The sequence below is a fragment of the Castor canadensis genome, chromosome 18, assembly GCF_047511655.1.
Source record: "Castor canadensis chromosome 18, mCasCan1.hap1v2, whole genome shotgun sequence".
Taxonomy (NCBI): Eukaryota; Metazoa; Chordata; class Mammalia; order Rodentia; family Castoridae; genus Castor; species Castor canadensis.
Window position 1 is genome coordinate 32,731,466 of NC_133403.1, and position 19,140 is coordinate 32,750,605.

The 19,140-nt window shown below is 44.2% G+C and overlaps 1 protein-coding gene across 1 annotated transcript; it reads right to left on the minus strand.

Annotated features, from left to right (window-relative positions):
• Window positions 1-3,305: 3,305 nt before the first annotated feature.
• Window positions 3,306-15,804, minus strand: Prkab1 (protein kinase AMP-activated non-catalytic subunit beta 1). The gene is made up of 8 exons (XM_020179057.2): window positions 15,659-15,804; window positions 15,320-15,487; window positions 12,806-12,969; window positions 11,546-11,639; window positions 11,162-11,276; window positions 9,029-9,162; window positions 4,860-4,928; window positions 3,306-4,635 (listed from the first exon to the last, which is right to left on the minus strand). The coding sequence occupies exons 2-8, from the start codon at window positions 15,476-15,478 to the stop codon at window positions 4,558-4,560; spliced, it is 813 nt and encodes a 270-aa protein (XP_020034646.1). The 5' UTR covers window positions 15,479-15,487; window positions 15,659-15,804; the 3' UTR covers window positions 3,306-4,557.
• Window positions 15,805-19,140: the final 3,336 nt, after the last annotated feature.

The following is a 19,140-nucleotide window of genomic DNA, read 5'->3' on the forward strand; positions in this document are numbered from 1 at the left end:
AGATGGTGAGCATTTTTTCATGTGTTTTTTTGCCATTTGAATTTCTTCTTTTGAGAAAGTTCTGTTTAGTTCAGTTGGCCATTTCTTTATTGGTTCATTGATTTGGGGAGAGTTTAGTTTCTTAAGCTCCCTTATATTCTGTTATCAGTCCTTTGTCTGATGTATAGGTAGCAAATATTTTCTCCCACTCTGTGGGTGGTCTCTTCAGTTGAGAGACCATTTCTTTTGTTGTGCAGAAGCTTTTTAATTTTATGAAGTCCCATTTGTCCATCCTTTCTCTTAGTTGCTGGGCTGCTGGGGTTCTATTGAGGAAGTCCTTGCCTATGCCTATTAGTTCCAGAGTGTTTCCTGCTCCTTCCTGTACTAACTTCAGAGTTTCGGGTCTGATATTAAGATCCTTCATCCATTTTGAGTTGATACTATTACAGGGTGATATACATGGATCTAGGTTCAGTTTCTTGCAGACGGGTAACCACTTTTCCCAGCAACATTTGTTGAAGAGGCTGTCTTTTCTCCATCGTATATTTTTGGCATCTTTGTCAAAAATAAGGTGGGTATAGTTGTGTGGATTCATATCCGGGTCCTCTATTCTGTTCCCACTGGTCTTCATGTCTGTTTTTGTGCCAGTACCATGCTGTTTTTATTACTATTGCTTTGTAATATAGTTTGAAGTCAGGTATTGTGATACCTCCAGCGTTGCTCTTTTTGCTGAGTATTCCCTTGGCTATTCATGGTCTCTTGTGTTTCCAAATGAATTTTAGGATAGATTTTTCAATCTCTGTGATGAATGTCATGGGATTTTGATGGGAATTGCATTAAACATGTAAGTTGCTTCTGGTAGTATAGCCATTTTTACTATGTTGATTCTACCAATCCATGAGCATGGGAGATCTCTTTCTTCAGGGGTTTGTAGTTCTCCTTGTAGAGGTCATTCACAGACTTCCTTTGTTAACTTTACTCCTAGGTGTTTAATCCAACCCCTTATCTCTCAAGGGAGGAAATCACCGAGAGGCCATGTGGTTTACCCAAGGTCACACAGCTGGTCAGCAACTGAACTTGATCTCCATTCAGTGTCCACTGGGGGGTGGGGTGGATAGGGAGAGTGGCTTACTGAATGTGACTTCAGGCTAGCGATCTGGTCTTGGAGCACTGTCATCTCCTTTACACCCATTAGTGGAGCCAGATGGAAGGAAATAGCCTTGCCTGGGTCTTTTCATCTTTGACTTCAGTATTTTATGTATGGTCTAGTCAGCTGTCCCATCCATGTGCTCTGTGGGTTCTGCATCTCCAGATTTAACCAATCACAAATTGAAAAAAGGAAAAAACATTCTGCCTGTATTACACTTTTTTCTTGTTATTATTCCCTAAGTAACAGTTTAACTATTTATATACCATTTACATTGTATTCAGTATCATTAAGTAACCTAGAGATGATTTAAAATATATGATGTGTTCAACGTGTATGTAAATACTGTGCCACTTTACATTAGGAACCTCAGCATCTGGATGGAGATTTTGGTATTCAAGGGGGCCCTGGAACCAATCCCTGAAGGATACTAATGGACAACTGTATTTACCCTACAGTACTGTTCCATTTTAATAATTTTCAGGTTTTTCCTGTGACTCTATAAATTCATTTGAATATAAATTTCCAGGGGGGGAATCTATCTTTACTGAAAAGCAATTTATTGAGTTAAGCTTTAACCATGTCCTCATCTATAAAGGGAATGCTAATGGGGCCAACATGGCCTGGGTCACAGGACACCATCAGATGTGTGGCTTTGCCTCTGTGTGCTGGAAAGGCTCCCCTTTTCCTCTTCAATGAAGTCATCTCTGTTACCTCCAGCTTCTCGTGTATCAGCTTGCTTGTGGGCAGCCTTCTTCTGAACCATAATGGATTTCCTTTTGTGCTGCTTTTTAGAGACAAGATCTTTCAAATATACACAAAGAAAGAATGCTGGAAAATGAGTACCATTCCAGACACCTATGTCCTTATGGTTTGGTGTGCCATTTCAGCAGTCATCGCCTGAAGGAGATGGAGCTCCTCATGCTCTCAGGGGCAGGATGCTTCTGGGGTGACTGGTTCCAAACTAGTTTTTTTTTTTTTTGATGGTACTGGGGTGTGAACTCAGAGCCTCCTGCTTGCTAGGCAAGTGCTCTACTGCTTGAGCCACTCTAAAATCCCCATGTTAGTTTTTACATTGCGCTTTCAGCCTGGGTGTTTCTGCCCTTTGTGGATACAGTGATTTATATGCTGGATTTTCTTCTTGCTGCTTCTACCTGCAATCTGAGGCTGATGGCTCTCTCTGAGCTGACTCTGGCTAGCAGTGAGATTCTTGCAGTGATGCTGTGCTGGGCTTACTCAGGTAGGGAGCCTCTGTCCAGGTGTGGGTGTCATGCCATAAACAGCCCAGGAGCCCAGAGGTGGTCCTGCCCTACCAGCTCCCTTCCTCACCCTCCACCATGGGTAAGAGGAGCAGTGTTCACAGTTCACCAACAGGGTTTCCTTTCTCGTGTTTGAAAATACATCTTTTCTACTTCTGAGCTTAGCTATGTGTTTTCAAAGCTATTTTAAAACTTATCCAAGATTTTTATTATGTTTTCTCAGGCCCCTAGAATTGGGGGTTTTCAGGGTATGGTGGAGTAATTACCCAGGCTGGAGGGCTTTCCAGTCTACTTTCCATCACTGCACATCAGAAGACCAGAGCTTCACTTTGCTGCTAAGCTTGTTTCTTGTTGTTCAAGAAAAGGCCCATAGGGTGGGACAAAGTGGAGCACATCTGTGGCCCCAGCTATTTGAGAGGTGGAAACAGGAAGATTGGAGTTTGAAGCCAGCCCGGGCATAGCTAGAAAGACCCCATCTGGAAAACAAACGGGTAAGGGTCTTTGCCCAAGTGGCAGGGAGAGCTCTTGCCAGTATGACGCCTTGAGTTCAATTCCTAGTACTACCAAAATAAAACAAAATAAAGGGCAGAGCCCTTTATAGTTGATAACAGCCCCAATCCTGAAAATATCCAGTGTCACGATCGCAGGTTCCCCTGCAGAACCCATTTATGAGCAATAGAAGGCAAAATCTTTGACCTGGTGATGGGTGCCCACCTGCCCAAGTTGTAGTGTCTCTTTGGGGCTCAGTCTCAAGAGGCCCGAAGAAGGCTTCCAAACTGTGTGTGGCAAGTGGGCATGTGAAGGCCATAGCTTAGGCCTCTGGGGCAGGTACAGCAGTCCACAAGGGTAGCACTGAATAAGCCTGAAGAGTTCTACGCTCTTTTCCAAACTGGATAGAATCAGAGTTTCCTCCAAATGCATGTTGTTATTTTTACAAAGCTTTATTGAAACTTGTACATCAAGGTGACAGCAATTCAGTGTTTGGAAAACAGTAACAAAAAAATGGGTACCTGAACTCAGGTTTATGAAATAAATACTGGACCCCAGCGAGCTTGTTCCTGCCTTTCCCAGCAAGAACAAAGGGTATAGTAAGTTCTGACCGCATGACAGGAGCCTGTAGCAATGGATACATTGGCAGCATCCCCCCGGAAACTGAACTGAGTGGAAAGAGGTCCGTCTGCTCTGGTCCAAGGATGTCTTCCCATGGGAAACCAGCAGGCTGCTGTCAGGTTCTAAGTTCCTTTCAGGACAAGCAGCAATGACCACCAGGGCCTTCTTTGCTGGCGGGGGCACAGGTCCCCAGCAAAGTGGCACAGGCCAGAACTGGATGGAGAGTGGGGTGCTTCTGCAAGTTGTCATGGTTGACACCGTCACCTCTTTATGACTGGAATAGGGAACTAAACAAGGTTCCAGCTACTGGTAGCCAGTCCTCAGGCTCGTCCAGGTGAATGGAGAAATCGGCAGTGAGTTTTGCAGTCTGTTCCGAGAACAGATTATTGCTGAGCACAGTCACACGATCTATATTCTAGTCGTGACTTATTGCCTTAAGACTGGATAGCTAGCCACCTCTGGTCTAAAAAAGTACTAAGTGCACACAGTGTAAGAAACAATTGCAAAACTTCATCTGGAAATCAGATAGCTTTTAATTTCGGTAGAAATTACACCTCCCTGAAGCAGAGAAGGGGAGGCAATCTATTGCTTTGATTTGGAAGGACAAGCAAGACTGAATATTATTCTTAAGCTCCACAGCCAGGCTTCAGTAGGGCCAGGCCAGTAGCCTTAGAGATGCCCAGACAATGAGAAATTCGGTGTGGCCTCAGTCCCTGCTTCCCAGAGTTTTATTAGCAGGGTGGCTAGCATTCAGTTTTGGCTTAAGAAGAATACCAGCCATCTGAGAGTTTGCATGTTACAAGTACACCTGTCCTCATGCACTGTGGGTTCAAGAGCTGCAGAGCTTCAGTTTTCCCTTACATCTTTCTTGGACAGGTACAGACCCAGGCTCTTCCAGGGCCACTGTGCCTAGACAATCCTTCAAGTAGAACTAGGGCAGGGATGAAATGTCTTAGAAAGTGTGAAATGAGAAATTCAGTCCATTCCTCTAGTAGAAAGCATGCACATGGGGAGCCTGGTGATGCCAGCTGTCCCTGGGGCCCACCATCAGCTCCCAGCTCTTCATATGGGCTTATACAACAAGGTGGTGACGTATTTTTTCTTGTACCGGTGGGTTGCGCTGAGCACCATCACTCCATCCTAAGAAAGAGGGTGGGAAGGATTGAGGGCAGGACTGTCAGGGGCTCAGACTTAGAGGTGCATGAGAATCATGACAGGGCTTAAGAAAAATAAATTCCTGGGCCCACCTTCAGAACCTGAGCCAGATCTGCCTCAGGCCCTGGAAGCTGCCCCTTAGGCAATCCCGGTGCTAGGGGTCCTCAGAGCACACACTGAAAAATAGTTAAGGACAGTCAGGTCTTTACCTTGATGGAAAGTGCATAAAGGTGGTTCAGCATGACGTGATTAGGCTCAGGGAGCAGTGCTGGATCACACTGTGAGGGAACAAAGACACGAACACTTAGGATCTGACAATCAGATGACTCTTGCTCTTATTTCACAGCATAGGAAAGGAGGCAGGTGCTCCTGGAGAAGGATTTGACCAAGGTAATAGGTGAGGTGAGAGGGTCAAGGGAGTTTCCTCATGTCAGCTGGATGCACTAGTTTGTGTATTTCTGGCCAGGTTTTTACCCTGACCTCTAAATGTGGCTACAGTTCTGTTGTCTTAGAGGATAATGAAGGAAGAGAGGAGCTGTCGGATGAAAGCACTTTCAAAGAATGCAAGAAGATATGATCTATACAAAGCACTCCTGAGCAGATTTCAAACTCAGGAATCTAAGTTGTAGACAATGAAGTTCAAGAATGAAATGGGTAAGTGTAGCTCTCTAAGAGCTTATATAGGACTGACAGTGTTGTCATACCTGTCCTTTTTTTTTTTTAAAGAGAAGCCAGAAATCTGGCTTCTTTTTCATTATACACTCTCAACTTTTATAAATAATTCAAATGAGAAAAGAAAGTGTAGAGGACCATTCTGTGGTGTGGTCCCTACTTTAGGGGAAGGGGTGTTATACTCATCATGGTCACTCAACACTAGGGGAAGCTCTAGCCCTGAAGCACTTCAAGATCTCACGGCTGCTTGTGGCCGCTCATGGTCCAAAGTGATGGTGTGAAACCCAGAACTCTGGTTCTGCCCTGTGCTCAGTACTGCTAAGGTGTGACCATGTCTTCCCAAATGAAGAGACCAAGTGCCTTCACAACAACGATGCAGTCATTCTGAGATCCTCTGGTCTAGGGTTTGGGAAGCCCTGAAGCGGTATGGGAAGATCTTCTTAGGGCCATAATGGCCTGCAATCCCACAAGGGTTGTGCATGCTGCTTGAGAGGAAGGAGGAGATGGATTTCCAAGAAAGGCAGTTCCTCGTTTCAGCTCTGCCACCATTGGTTAATATTTTGAGCCGTGCACTTGACTTTACTCTAGCCTTAGGATCCCAGAGGTGGCTGCTCACCCATTTGTCACCAGAACTCAGTAAGCCTCTGCTGGGAAGGATGTGCAGGGCAGCTGGTGAGAGCAAGGTACTCATCTGCCTCCTCTGAATGCTGGCTCAGCCAATTATAGTGTGACTCTGGGAGGTTTTGAAAAGTCAGCTAACTTTTAAAGAACGACAGGTAAAAACTGTGCTAATTGGTTGTGTACACCACAGTATTTTGAATATGTATACACTGTGGAACGGCTACCTTAAACCAGTTACATATGCCTTACTTTAGACAATGATCATTTTTTGTGGTTAAAACAAAATTTACTCTGTGCGCTATTGGTAGGTATATAAATTGCTATGGCCTGTGGAAAACAGTAAGGAGATTCTCAAAAGCTACCATATGACTCAGCAACCCATCCTCTAGGTATTGTCCAAAGGAAGTGAAATTTGTATGTCAGAGACATCTGCCCTCCTGTGCTCATTATAGTGCTATTCAAACAGCCAAGACATGGAATAATCAACCTAAGGGTCTGTTGATGGATAAATGGATTAAAAATGTAGTATATATTCACAATGGACTACTACTCAGGTTTAAAAAGGAAATGCATCATTTTCTACAACATGGATGAACTCAGGACATTATGCTACGTGAAATAAGCCAGATGCAGAAAAGACAAGACCGCATGCTCTTACTTGTATACAGAATTTAAAAAGTTGGGACACACAGAAGGAGACAGTAGGAAAGTGGTTACCACAGGCTGGCGACGGTGGTGAGGGAAATATAGCATTTCAGTTAGACAGGAGGAGTAAGTGCAGGAGGAGTCACTTCACAGAGGTGACTACAGTTAGTGACAATGGTTCTATTCCCACGCCCCTCTAAGAAGCAGTTTTAAGTGTTACTGGCATGTTATTTAATTACTCCTCTTCCATAAAGTGGAGGTAATAACAGTTCCTACATCAAAGGGCTATTCTGAGGCTTAAATAAGAGCACGTGAGAAGCACTTGCACTAGTTCAGGGCACAATTAATTCGTCACTCAGAATTCTATTTGTAACCAAAGTCTATGTGAGAGCTGCCTTGGACAAAGGTCCTGGTGCTGGCTCTCCCAAGTCCATATTCCTAGGCCATTGGCTGGCCTGCTTCCAGAGGCATTGAGTGTCTTCAAACCTACAAACTTTTGTAAAAGGAGTTAAGGAGCAGCCCCCCCCCCCCGCCAAGTGCTTTTAAGACGAATGCCGAATGTCCTTGAAGTTCTTCACCTGTGGCCTTTTTTTTTTTTTTTTTTTCATTTTTCTTTTATTATTCATATGTGCATACAAGGCTTGGTTCATTTCTCCCCCCTGCCCCCACCCCCTCCCTTACCACCCACTCCACCCCCTCAATACCCAGCAGAAACTATTTTGCCCTTATCTCTAATTTTGTTGTAGAGAGAGTATAAGCAATAATAGGAAGGAACAAGGGGTTTTGCGGGTTGAGATAAGGATAGCTATACAGGGCATTGACTCACATTGATTTCCTGTGCGTGGGTGTTACCTTCTAGGTTAATTCTTTTTTATCTCACCTTTTCTCTAGTACCTGTTCCCCTTTTCCTATTGGCCTCAGTTGCTTTAAGGTATCTGCTTTAGTTTCTCTGCATTAAGGGCAACAATGCAGCCATGAAGAAGAACGAAATGTTATCATTCGCTGGTAAATGGATGGAATTGGAGAACATCATTCTGAGTGAGGTTAGCCTGGCCCAAAAGACCAAAAATCGTATGTTCTCCCTCATATGTGGACATTAGATCAAGGGCAAACCTGTGGCCTGTTTTGAGGCATTGCCAACTTAGTGCTGGAAACCTGGTTGGCCCTGTGGGTTCTGAGGGATGCTGCTCTTCTTCCCAACTAACACGAGAATGGTCAACCTAGCAACCATAGTGTGCTTGGGCACTCTTGGCACAGAAGGGGAAGCTGGTACACTGAGAAAGGTGAGTCTCACTGGGATGGGATAACAAACACCAAGACCCTGCCCTGGTGGCCCAGCAGTTACTGCTGTAGGGGCCACCTGCCCAAGGATATTTAGCTCATCTCAGCATATGCCCTCCACTTCTGGGTGATATCTTAATCCCCAGTGCAACAGTGCTGACAGGTGGGGCGTAATAAGAGGTGATTAGGTCATAAGGGTGGTGCATGGGTTAATGTCAGGACCAGGAAAGTGGAACAGTCACCTCAGGACTGGATTGTTACAAAAGCACGTTCAGCCCTTTCTTGCCTTTAACCCTTGTGCCACGGGATGATCACAGCATGAAGGCCCTTGCCTGAGCCATGCTTTTGGACTTCCCAGCCTCCAAACTCGCAAACCCAAGACATTTCTGTTCATCAAAAAATGACCCAGTCTCAGTTGGGTGCCGGTGTCTCACACCTGTAATCCTAGTTACTCAGGAGGCAGAGATCAGGAGGATCATGGTTCAAAGCCAGCCTGGGCAAATAGTTTGTGAGACCCTATCTTGAAAAAACCCATCAGAAAAAAAAAAAAGACAGTCTCAAGCATTCTATTATAGTGGCAGATAATGGACTAGGACAGTACTTCATAAGCATGTGCTCTTAGGTGGTAGCTTGGACCAAATCATAATTCCAGGACAATTCAGGCTAAACAGAATGGAAAATAACCACAAGGAAATAACTTCAGGACCCAGGACACACACTTCTTTTTTGTATGCAATTGCAATTTCCTAGAGAAAATGTGTGTTGGCCAGACACCTCAAATTTTGATCCAGGATCACTAATGTTTCTGCAAAACAATTTAGACTAAAATAAGATTCTAAAATGTAAGGGCCAAAGGAGGAATTCCAATACATGGCTTATTAAGAAGGGGTAGCTGAGTATTGTTAAGGGTAGTCATGAAATTTAAATGGAATAGGGGTGAGGCAGGAGGGAGAGCCAATGAAGAAAAGTTCAGGAAAGTTTTGTGAAAAGGGGAGGCAGCACCCATACTCTGGAACCTCTTGTGAGCAGCCAGTCCTGTAGACACAGACTGTACAGCTCACTGCAATGGGCAAACACTGCACATGTTCTCCAGCTGCTTTGTAGGTGGACAGAAAGGGGAGCAGATGAAATGACCATCTGGGTAGAAGCCTGTACTCACAGAGATCCCCGTGTCCTTGTTCAGGATGACCTGGAGCAGATGTGGAGGGAGAATGGGTGGTGCTTTAAAACGCTCTTCTGGTTTGGAGACATAGGGTTCCTGATGGTAGGGTCCAGGTGGGGAACTGGAGAGTTCTGTTGGGAAACAGTGACAGGACATTCTGAAAACCACAAATTCTAGGAGCAGTCTTATTTAATGATGGTGTTATCATCTAGCTTTCCTCATCTCTTGTTCCCTTAATACAGATTTATATTCTCTTGAAAGACATACAGGCCCCAAAGGTGCAGAGTGGAGGAATTGAGAGAGCCCTTTTAGAATTTGGATGCTAAGAATAAAAATGGTAGTGAAGTCAAATGCCCTGGTGGAAGACAGAAGTTGTGCAAAGCCAGGGAATCTGGGTCAGATTAACAGAAGCCGTTCTCAATCACCTAACCTCACTTGTCAGCAGAGTGAGGCTTCTGTCTCTTGTCAGGCCAGGCTGGCGAATATCACAAAGAAGCTGAAGGGTTCAAGTGAGGACGAGGTGGCTAAGTTATGTGCACTACCAAGCAGAACAGAACAGTTAGATAAGCACATTTAAAAAGGCTCTCTGCCTCCTTCACCCTCAGGTGTCTCCCAAAGTCAAGTGTCTTGATTACACAGATATGTCATGAAGCTTCTGGTAGTGCAGTGCTTCATGTCAGAAGCAGCTCATCTGGTGATGGGTGGCCAGTTGGAAGGTACTAAGCCATTAACCAAAGAACACTGGGGTCAGGTTCTGATCACCTGATCCCAGAACCAGTCCAGAATAAAGCTGGCATGCCCTGGCTCTGACAGTTCCCTCACCTCATTTTCCAGGGACAGGCTCCTTTCACATGATCCAGCCACATCACAGCAAGAAGTCAAGAAAAGCATTAAGTGTGGAAAACTGAGATACAAGGGGTAAATAAATGGTGTTTAAGAAAGTCTAAATATAAGAAGTCCAGGGAGCTTGAGTTGGTTTATCAGCAGTGGTATCAGCACTTTCCCTAAGTGATCTGTACTGTGGAAAACTGACTAAAAGTTTTGGTATGCAACATAAAATTACATTTATCAGCAAGGGGGAGGATATGTGTTAACTTCCTCCATGCTCCACTCCTTACCTATCTGAGAAAGGAATAACAGTATCTCTAAAAGATGAGTTAGCCATCCTGATAAAAGAACGCTATTTTTGGATTTCTAAGACCTGCTCAACAGCCTGACTTGTCAGCCATAGCAAGCCCACCATGGTCAATTTACCACTGTGATTTCAGACTGGTAACAATAAGAGATCCTGGTGGCAGAACCTCCAGGCCCAGCTGGGTGATGATGGAAAACTGTTCTGTAAACCCAACTGAATCCATTTTCTTAGACTGCCAGACATACTCCTGGAGACTCTTTTTAGTGCATCCCACAGGGCCCAGGAATTGCTTAAACTCCTGCTAGCAGGAAGGGGACATGCAGGTGCTGTTGACACTTCAGATTGTAACACACCCTTTCCCCTGAACTGCACATATTATGTTCCAGGTAGTTTCTTCCTGTGGGGTTTGGACAGAAAGCAATTTATTAAAACCTCCATGGTAAGGAAGACGCTCAGGAGATGGGAAATTTTACTAGGACTATATTGAACAGGTTTCTAGAAAGGAGAACTGTGCTGTATAGCCTGTTTCCTGTGTCAAACTGCTTTTTCCCCTTATCAGGGAGTCTGACAAGGCACTAAGGGACCACAAAAGCGACGGCCAAAGCACTGAGGTTTTTGTTTATCACCTGTCAGTCTACAGTTCTCCAGGTAATGCAAGCAGGAAGTGAGCTGGCAGCTTCCTCGGTGCTGGTTCATTACTGACCCAAGGTGTCCCTCCAGGGCCTCTTTGGCCCCGCCCTTGGCACAAGCAGCTCTGGTTCTATTTCCATGTCTGTTTCCACGACCAAAGTGGACCTACTGAATACCCGAGAAGACAAGGACAGTGATGTACAGCTCCCCCGGGTCAAAGTCCAGCTGGGCCTGACAGTGTCGGAGCCCTTAGGGAGCCACAGCAGCCACGTGACTTTGGCTCAAGAGTGGAAGGCAAGAGAATGAGAGCATTTCTAGGCTGCACAGCCCCCGCCTGCACACGTGGTATAAAAATGTGTTCATACCAGACACATCGGAGCACTTTTGGGAATCCACCATTAAAGCATCAAATACTTCAAAGTCAGTTTTCTTCACTTGAATGATGTTGTTAACTGTGCCAAGCTGGCTGGTTACTATTGGCTGGGAAGAGACAGACAGGCAGAAATCATCAAATGGAAGGTCTGTGGAGTTTATTCTTTAGAGGATTTGGAATTCCTAGCTAGAAGGTCTCATCTCTTGGCCACTCATCTTGGTGGAATACACTAATGGTCTAACAACTGGTGCCACCTTGCTCAGCCACACCCGGGACTTTTACCAGCAAGGCAAAGGGACCTGGCAACAAGCCACAAGGGACAGTGATTTGTATGGACTTGTGGCACCCAAAAGACCAAGGGTGGGTTGAAGAGTACCTCGGAAGGGTCATGTGTCCACTGACCGTCCACGAAGAACTTGTACTGATGTTCTCCTTCAGGCAGATCCAGGATGGCTACAAAGTTATTGTGGCTGCAAGGAGAAAGGAAAAAGAGCATTTCAGTTGGGTAGGCTATCCTCTTAGTTCAAACTAGCCAGGGAACAAAACAAAATGTTTCCATGTAAAACAGTACAGCTGCAGAAGAGCAAACATGTTCAACCAATTTGGACAATTCAGGATAGTGATCTCAACCTAGAAAAGCTATATGAGGAAGCAGCAGGGCAAGAGGTTTTCAAAAAAAAAAAAAAAAAAAAAAAACTCACTTTGCTCAGATACTAGGAGTCTACATTCCTAACACTGAAGGTTAAATAGGCACTTCGAGTTTGCATGCAAAATACCACCTGGAAGCCCTGGATGTCAAGGAGGAGGACAATACAAGACGAACCCTAGCTGCCTAGTTTTATCCTTTGCCAGTTTGTCTTGGGAGGGGGAAGGGATCAGTGTATCAGGATGAACAAACCATCTTTAAAAAAACTTGTATAACTACTTAAAAAAAAAAAAAAAAAGATTCCGATTCCAGGAACCTCTCTCATTTGACTATTTTGTTCCCCTGACTTTAAATAACTTTTGACTACTGTGTTGAGTGACTCCCTTCTTCTCTGTTACCATTGTTCTTTCATAAAGAGTACTCACTAGAAGATATTTTTCTCCTGGACAATTTGAGATAGATGTCTGTGTCAGGATTTCTGATAAAATGCCTTACTGTGTCCTTGCTATGGTGCCTACAATAGCATGTACCTTCCAGGTAAAAGTAATACACAGAGTCAAAGTTAGAACAAACCTTAGAGACCATCTGGTTCAATATTCCCCTTTCTATAGATGAAAACTGAGGCTCAGGAGTGAAGTGAATGTGCTGCCCACGTGGGCTCCAATCGGTATCTCTAGGATTCCTAGCTCAATCCTCTCTCTAGTACACTAGGAATATTCTCTTTCTCAGGAGATCTGAATTGAGACATGTCCATGACACAGAAATACTCTCCACTGAGGAATTTGTTTTCTTCTTTAAAAAAAAAAAAAAAAAAAAAAAAGATAAAAAGAGATGTGCATTAAACTCAGAGACTTCTTGGGTTCGAGATTTGCATCCTATAACTTATTAAGCAAAATTTTCTAATTTGGCATTTATTTTACAAAAACAATTTTCAGAAGCAAGGATATTCATGGGTTAAGACAAACATTTGAGCACTCCTCAAGCAATTACCTTCTTGTGAGGGGAAGTTTATTCCAGTTGTTGAAGGACCCAGATAAGTAAACTTCCTTTCCGCCACCTGTCCATCGAAATACAGTTGGCCGAGCCTGGGCGGGAGCTTTATCATTCACTTCAAGATCATGCTGCCAGGCCAGGAACTCGTCCTTCTCTGGAGCCTAGAAGCAGAGCAGTTTACTCAGCAATAAGAAGCCATTAGTAAGCTATCTACAATGGTCTGCTAACCAAATATTGACACTTCATTTTAAAGAGGCAGCCACTGCCACTGAGGCTTGTCTCTTACTAGAAGTACCTGTTTCCCAACCTGCAAAATGGAGATACTAAAAATAACTATTTCTTGAGGTTGTTGTAAGGGCTGAGATAGTCCATGTAAAATGCTCTGCATAGTGTTTGACACATAGTGAGTGCATAATAATTATTAGTTATTATTGTTATTATTGCTTCGAAAGAGGTCTATATAAAAAAATTCTAGAGGAAACTATAAAACCTGCTTTGAAGAAGATTGCTATGAATTCAAGACAAGCTTAATAAATGTCATTTTTCTCCATTAATTAAGCAAGATTTGAAGTATGTGGGAATTTATTAGGGACAATTCTAGAGTTGTTAACTAGAAAATTGGCAAATTCAGACTGTGAGGAAGGAAAAAACTATCAACTAAGTGCTGTCTAGAACTGAGGAGAAAGACAAAACAAAGACTGATTCCCTCATTATGGTTAACAATGATATCCAGTGTGGTAAGCAAAGAACTGAGGTATCCCAGCTTAAGAGAGAAAGAGCCTATCTAACCCTGTCTGGGTGAAATTTATTTGGTTATGGCTCTTTTACATTTTTTCCTAGTAAGAAGCCAAAGACTTTAAAAGAGCAGGAATTCTTGACTGGGAGATATCCTTAAGGGAGTCCAGCAGGCTTCTAGCACCTTCATTTCAGTACTCATCTGAGCTTATCTAAACATGCCTGCATTCTTTGGATCCTAACAACATGTACAGCTTATCGAATAACAGACTGGAATTGCTTTAGGTAGATGAGGTTAAGTAACTGCAGCAAAAATGGTGAACTGGAATGGTTAAAAGAATTCATGACTTTTTTTTAGTCTCTGGGGCATCTAATCCAATGTGTGCGCTAGCTACATCATTTCAGTAACTTCTGATGAAATCAATCTCCACAGGTCATCTGCATGCTAAACATTTCTTGTAAGAGTTTTGGAATAGCAACAACATATACTTCTGGAAGAAAGTAGTTTCCTTCTTATGATAGTTTATAAAATAACCTTGGGGCCAAAATTAATTCCGGGGGAGGCATGTCAAGTCACTGGAGAAACGTGATTCCAAAGTTCCCTACACACACCTTTTCAGGAATGCAATGAGTTCAGAAAACAAGTTCATATCACAGGATGCAGGGCCAAGTAAAAAAAGGAGACTCTTGGGCTGGAGGCGAGGCTCAAGTACCTGCCTAGCAAGCATAAAGCCCTTTGTTCAAACCTTCAAAAGTAGGCTCTTTATGGTTAGATTTAGAACCAAAATCCAAGTAACAGTATGAGACAAATAATGTGATCACTCAGCCTAATATCTGAGAAAAAACAAACAAAAAACATGAGTAAAGGTGGAATGAGTTCCCAGGCAAGGACTATGACAATTTGCATGCAAGTGAATGGTAACAGACACTGTGTTGGGCAGAGGCCACCTTCATTCTTCCTAAACCTACTTTATTCCTTTAAAGAATTAGTTCTTCACTTGCTAGAATCACTAAGTGTCCTTGGACTTGGCCCTGCAGCTGGAAACACAAACCGCATCAAGATGGTTAAGACAATGTGGTCAAAGCAGGAGTCAAGAGTCACCTTAATTTTTGATGAATTAAAGCAGACTGTAGCAGGAAGTCCAAGATAGACCTGCAAGGATGTTTGCTTTGGTCTGCTGAAAATATGTCACGTTTAAATAACACGAGAAGTTGAGTGGCTTTGGCTGTCTCCTTCAACTTGAACGCCACTCTCCTTCACGAGCGGAATTACCTTTTCCTGGGTGCTCTAAAAAAGCACGCGGTGAGCCAAAAGTGTCAGAACCAAGCAACTGTGGTCAACTACTCAATTTTACTTTCTGCTTACACGTGTGCTCTGGTTTATCTCCAAAGTGGACAAGAATTCCGAAACCAACTTTTACCAAAGCGCCAAGGCGAGGGAAGTTGTGAAATTAATTACACCGAAGAGAAAAGCAGACTCTGGTGCTCAATTACTGCTGGCGCGACTCTTTTAATTAATTACGAATTTGAAGCTCGGTCCCAGGGCTTGCTTTTCTCCTTAATGATGTTAAACGAAATGAGCTCCTCCTCCCGCAGGGCGACTTTCTCCTATTGGTAATGAGGTTCCTGGACGGCTCAGAGGACTCTCAAAAGGCCAGCTGGACCCCCGCGCGCTGTGCCACCTCCCTCCCGGCTCTCCGGGTGGGTTTTGGAGGGGATGTGGCGGGAATGGAGGAGACACTGGACAAGGGGCCCGGCTTCCCCCAGCCCCCGTACCTTGATTTCCTCGGAGTGGAAGAGGTCGGCGTCTTCCGGGCTGTCCATCAGGATCTTGGGCCTGTCCCCGTCCTTGGCGCCCCCTGAGCTGTCCCTCCGGGGCGTCTTATGGCCACCCTGCCGCTCCAGCGCGGCGCGCTCACTGCTCGTGTTGCCCATGGCGGGGGTCTGCGGGGACACGGGACGGAGCCTCACTCCAGGGAAAGGACCGGGGGACCTAGGACCCCGGGGAAGGGCCGGAGCGCCGGGGTACCACGCTCCTCAAGTGAGGGCTCAGGCCGGCAGCTGGCTGGAGCAGGTCGGCAGGGTTGGCAACGTCCCCAAGTGGTCGCGCTTTACCTGCTCTGGTAGTCGCGACTCGAACCCTAGAAGCGGGAAGGTAACCTGACACTTTCCCAACAACTCCCCACCCCTTAGTAACTTCCGCTTCCGGAGACTCCCTGAGTGGCTCCTGCCCAGGGCGGGAGGGATGGCTGCGGCGGGCGGAGTGCATCAAGCCCACTTGACCTCACTTCCGTTTCCGGCCTGGAAGGCGCGGTTGCCGGCAGCCTCGGCCGGCCTCAGAGCGCGCAGTCGCAGTCGGCTGTTCAGGACCGCGCCCAGGACATGGCTCCTGATCGCCAGCAGGAGGCGCACGTGTGCGCAGGTCGTCCAGGCAGCTCTTCCCGCGCTGGACAAAGGGTGATGCCGTTAGATGTTGAATCTTCTGATCGTGCACTCTACAGCCAAAGGAATCCTAAAGTGCAAATCTAATTAAGAGTCCCTTAAATCCCTCTAATACACTGACCCTCACGCTTTAGAGTGCCTCAGAATCATCTGGGGTGCCTGTTTAAAATGTACTCCCCACTCCAAACCTGCAGAATTATAATTTCTGCTGATGAGGGTGGGGAATGCATGTGTAGTCTTATAGGTGTGTGAGAAAATGGCAGACCATAAGATCTCTGGAGACTTCTTAGCTACTGTAGCTTGGAGGTTTCAAATCACTAGAGTTATTAGTGTGTTTTTATTAAACTGAGTGAATAGCCTTTTGCTAAGTCATTTTGGAAGATTATGTAATCACATTGGACATATGATTTTGCATAAAATGCACTGTTTGCCATTTACCGTGGTCAGTGCTTCTGTAAGAAGTGCATACCCTTATGATCCTAAAATAGTTTAATCTTCTCGGTCAGTCATTGTCATGTTTTGTTTTGTTTCACTTTTGTGTGTATCAGAAAATACACTGCGTTTGCTATGCTCTGCCGTGCATTTCATCCTCTGAACGTTTATTTAGAACCTACAACGTACCAGATATTTCACTAAGTAAATGGGGAACACAGATGACTAACATATGGTCTCCTGGAGGGAATTCAACAGTATCTATCAAAATTAAAAATGAATCTTCATCTTTATGCACAATTTTTATTGTAGTAAATGTCTACAGAAATGCACACATGAAAAATTATATACAAGCATGTTCGTTCATATTAGCTCTGATATATTAATTCTAAGATGCACATTTTAAAAACATTTTAATCTCTCTGAAATTGGATGCTTCTTACAATTAAAGGAACCTTAGATATGATGAAACAAGGAAATTAAAAACTGTAAAGCCCTAAAAGTTTGTCAGTAGAAGAGTGGCTAAATGGCTTTTATAGAATTCTGAGCAACATTTAAGAAGAAATAGCTGGACATAGAGATACACACCTGCAATTCCAGCACTCAGAAGGCTGAGACAGAAGGAATGAGAGTTTGAGACTAGCCTGGGCTCCATAGTGAGACCCTGTCTCAAAAGAGGAAGAGAAGAAAATAAAATTACGTGGATAACTGTGAAGAGGTGTGTATGACGGCAATTTCCAAAAGCAAGTGACAGAATAACAAAAGTTAAGAAATTTCAGGTCAGCCTACCTGGTTCTAGTCCCAAAGGAATCCATAGAGTAGAGAGGTCGGAACAACCCACAGGAAGGCAGTAAGATAGATAGGCAAGGATTCTACAGGATCCTGGAGGGTCTTAATCCAGGCCAGGAGAAAGGATAGGAGCCAAGAAAGGTTTCCTGGAACTAATGATGGGCAGGCTGAATTTATTAAATATAATCAGAAATGTTGACTGTGTTGCTGAACTGAATAAGCCAAGATAGCATGGCTGACCCGGAATAGATTCTCTGAGCTGTTTTTCTAACAGTGAGCCCGACTTGCTCACAAGAGGCAGCAGGACAGCCATGAACTTCAGGTTCTCTTCCTAACAACTTGAGAGATGGGGAAGAACACATGAGTTGTAGACTCCTTATCTGAGCTTTGTAGATGCTTTGATGTGTAAGGAAAGTTTCAAGACTTCTCTTCTGCTTAGATAACAGTGAAAGCCTGAACCATTGATGCCAAACGCCATGGGTGATATCCTGAAGATGCTGTCAGTGGTTTTCAATCAATGGAGACAGCCCAATTATTGGAGTTGTACAGGTGTGCCCTGCACAGGGAAGCCTGCCAGAGGAGGCAAGTAGATGCTGAGATTTCACCTGAGCTCCATTCTCCAGACTGTGTTGCCTGGCACCCACCTCTTTCTTTTTTTTTTTTTTAAGTAAAATGTAATTTTTCTTTTATTATTCATATGTGCATACAAGGCTTGGGTCATTTCACCCCCCTGCCCCCAACTCCTCCCTTACCACCCACTCCGCCCCCTCCCTCTTCCCCCACCCCACCCCCTCCCTTTCCCCCCCACCCCCTCAATACCCAGTAGAAACTATTTTTCCCTTATTTCTAATTTTGTTGTAGAGAGAGTATAAGCAATAATAGGACGGAACAAGGGTTTTTGCTGGTTGAGATAAGGATAGCTATACAGGGCATTGACTCACATTGATTTCCTGTGCGTGGGTGTTACCTTCTAGGTTAATTCTTTTTGATCTAACCTTTTCTCTAGTTCCTGGTCCCCTTCTCCTATTGGCCTCAGTTGCTTTTAAGGTATCTGCTTTAGTTTCTCTGCGTTAAGGGCAACAAATGCTAGCTAGTTTTTTAGGTGTCTTACCTATCCTCACCCCTTCCTTGTGTGCTCTCGCTTTATCATGTGATCAAAGTCCAATCCCCTTGTTGTGTTTGCCCTTGATCTAATGTCCACATATGAGGGAGAACATACGATTTTTGGTCTTTTGGGCCAGGCTAACCTCACTCAGAATGATGTTCTCCAATTCCATCCATTTACCAGCGAATGATAACATTTCGTTCTTCATGGCTGCATAAAATTCCATTGTGTATAGATACCACATTTTCTTAATCCATTCGTCAGTGCTGGGGCATCTTGGCTGTTTCCATAACTTGGCTATTGTGAATAGTGCCGCAATAAACATGGATGTGCAGGTGCCTCTGGAGTAACCTGTGTCACAGTCTTTTGGGTATATCCCCAAGAGCACCCACCTCTTTCTAATTTGTTCAAATACACAACATGGACTAGCAATGGCCCTGGCCCCTTTCCAACAGAAACAACTGAACATAAGAATCAGAGGTAGCAAGTATTTTAGAGTCCCTGCCATAAACACAATACACACAAATTCTGGGAAGCCACACTGAAATTTCATAAAGGGACATTTTAGTCTTCATGGAGCTCAGAATTTTTTTAAAAGAACTTTTATTTGTTAATGCATTAGGTGAAGGCAGGTGGATGAATTTTCACCATCTTTGGAAGAAATATTTGGGAGAATTTAACTTATAATGCTATCATGCATCCTCCTAACTGACTTTGACATACTCTCAAGGAGATCTCAAAGACATGAAATTGGGGAAAAAAGGTCTGAGTAAATGCAGATGGAAGAGACTCTTGTAATATCCCATTAAAATCAGCTAGTGGCTCCATG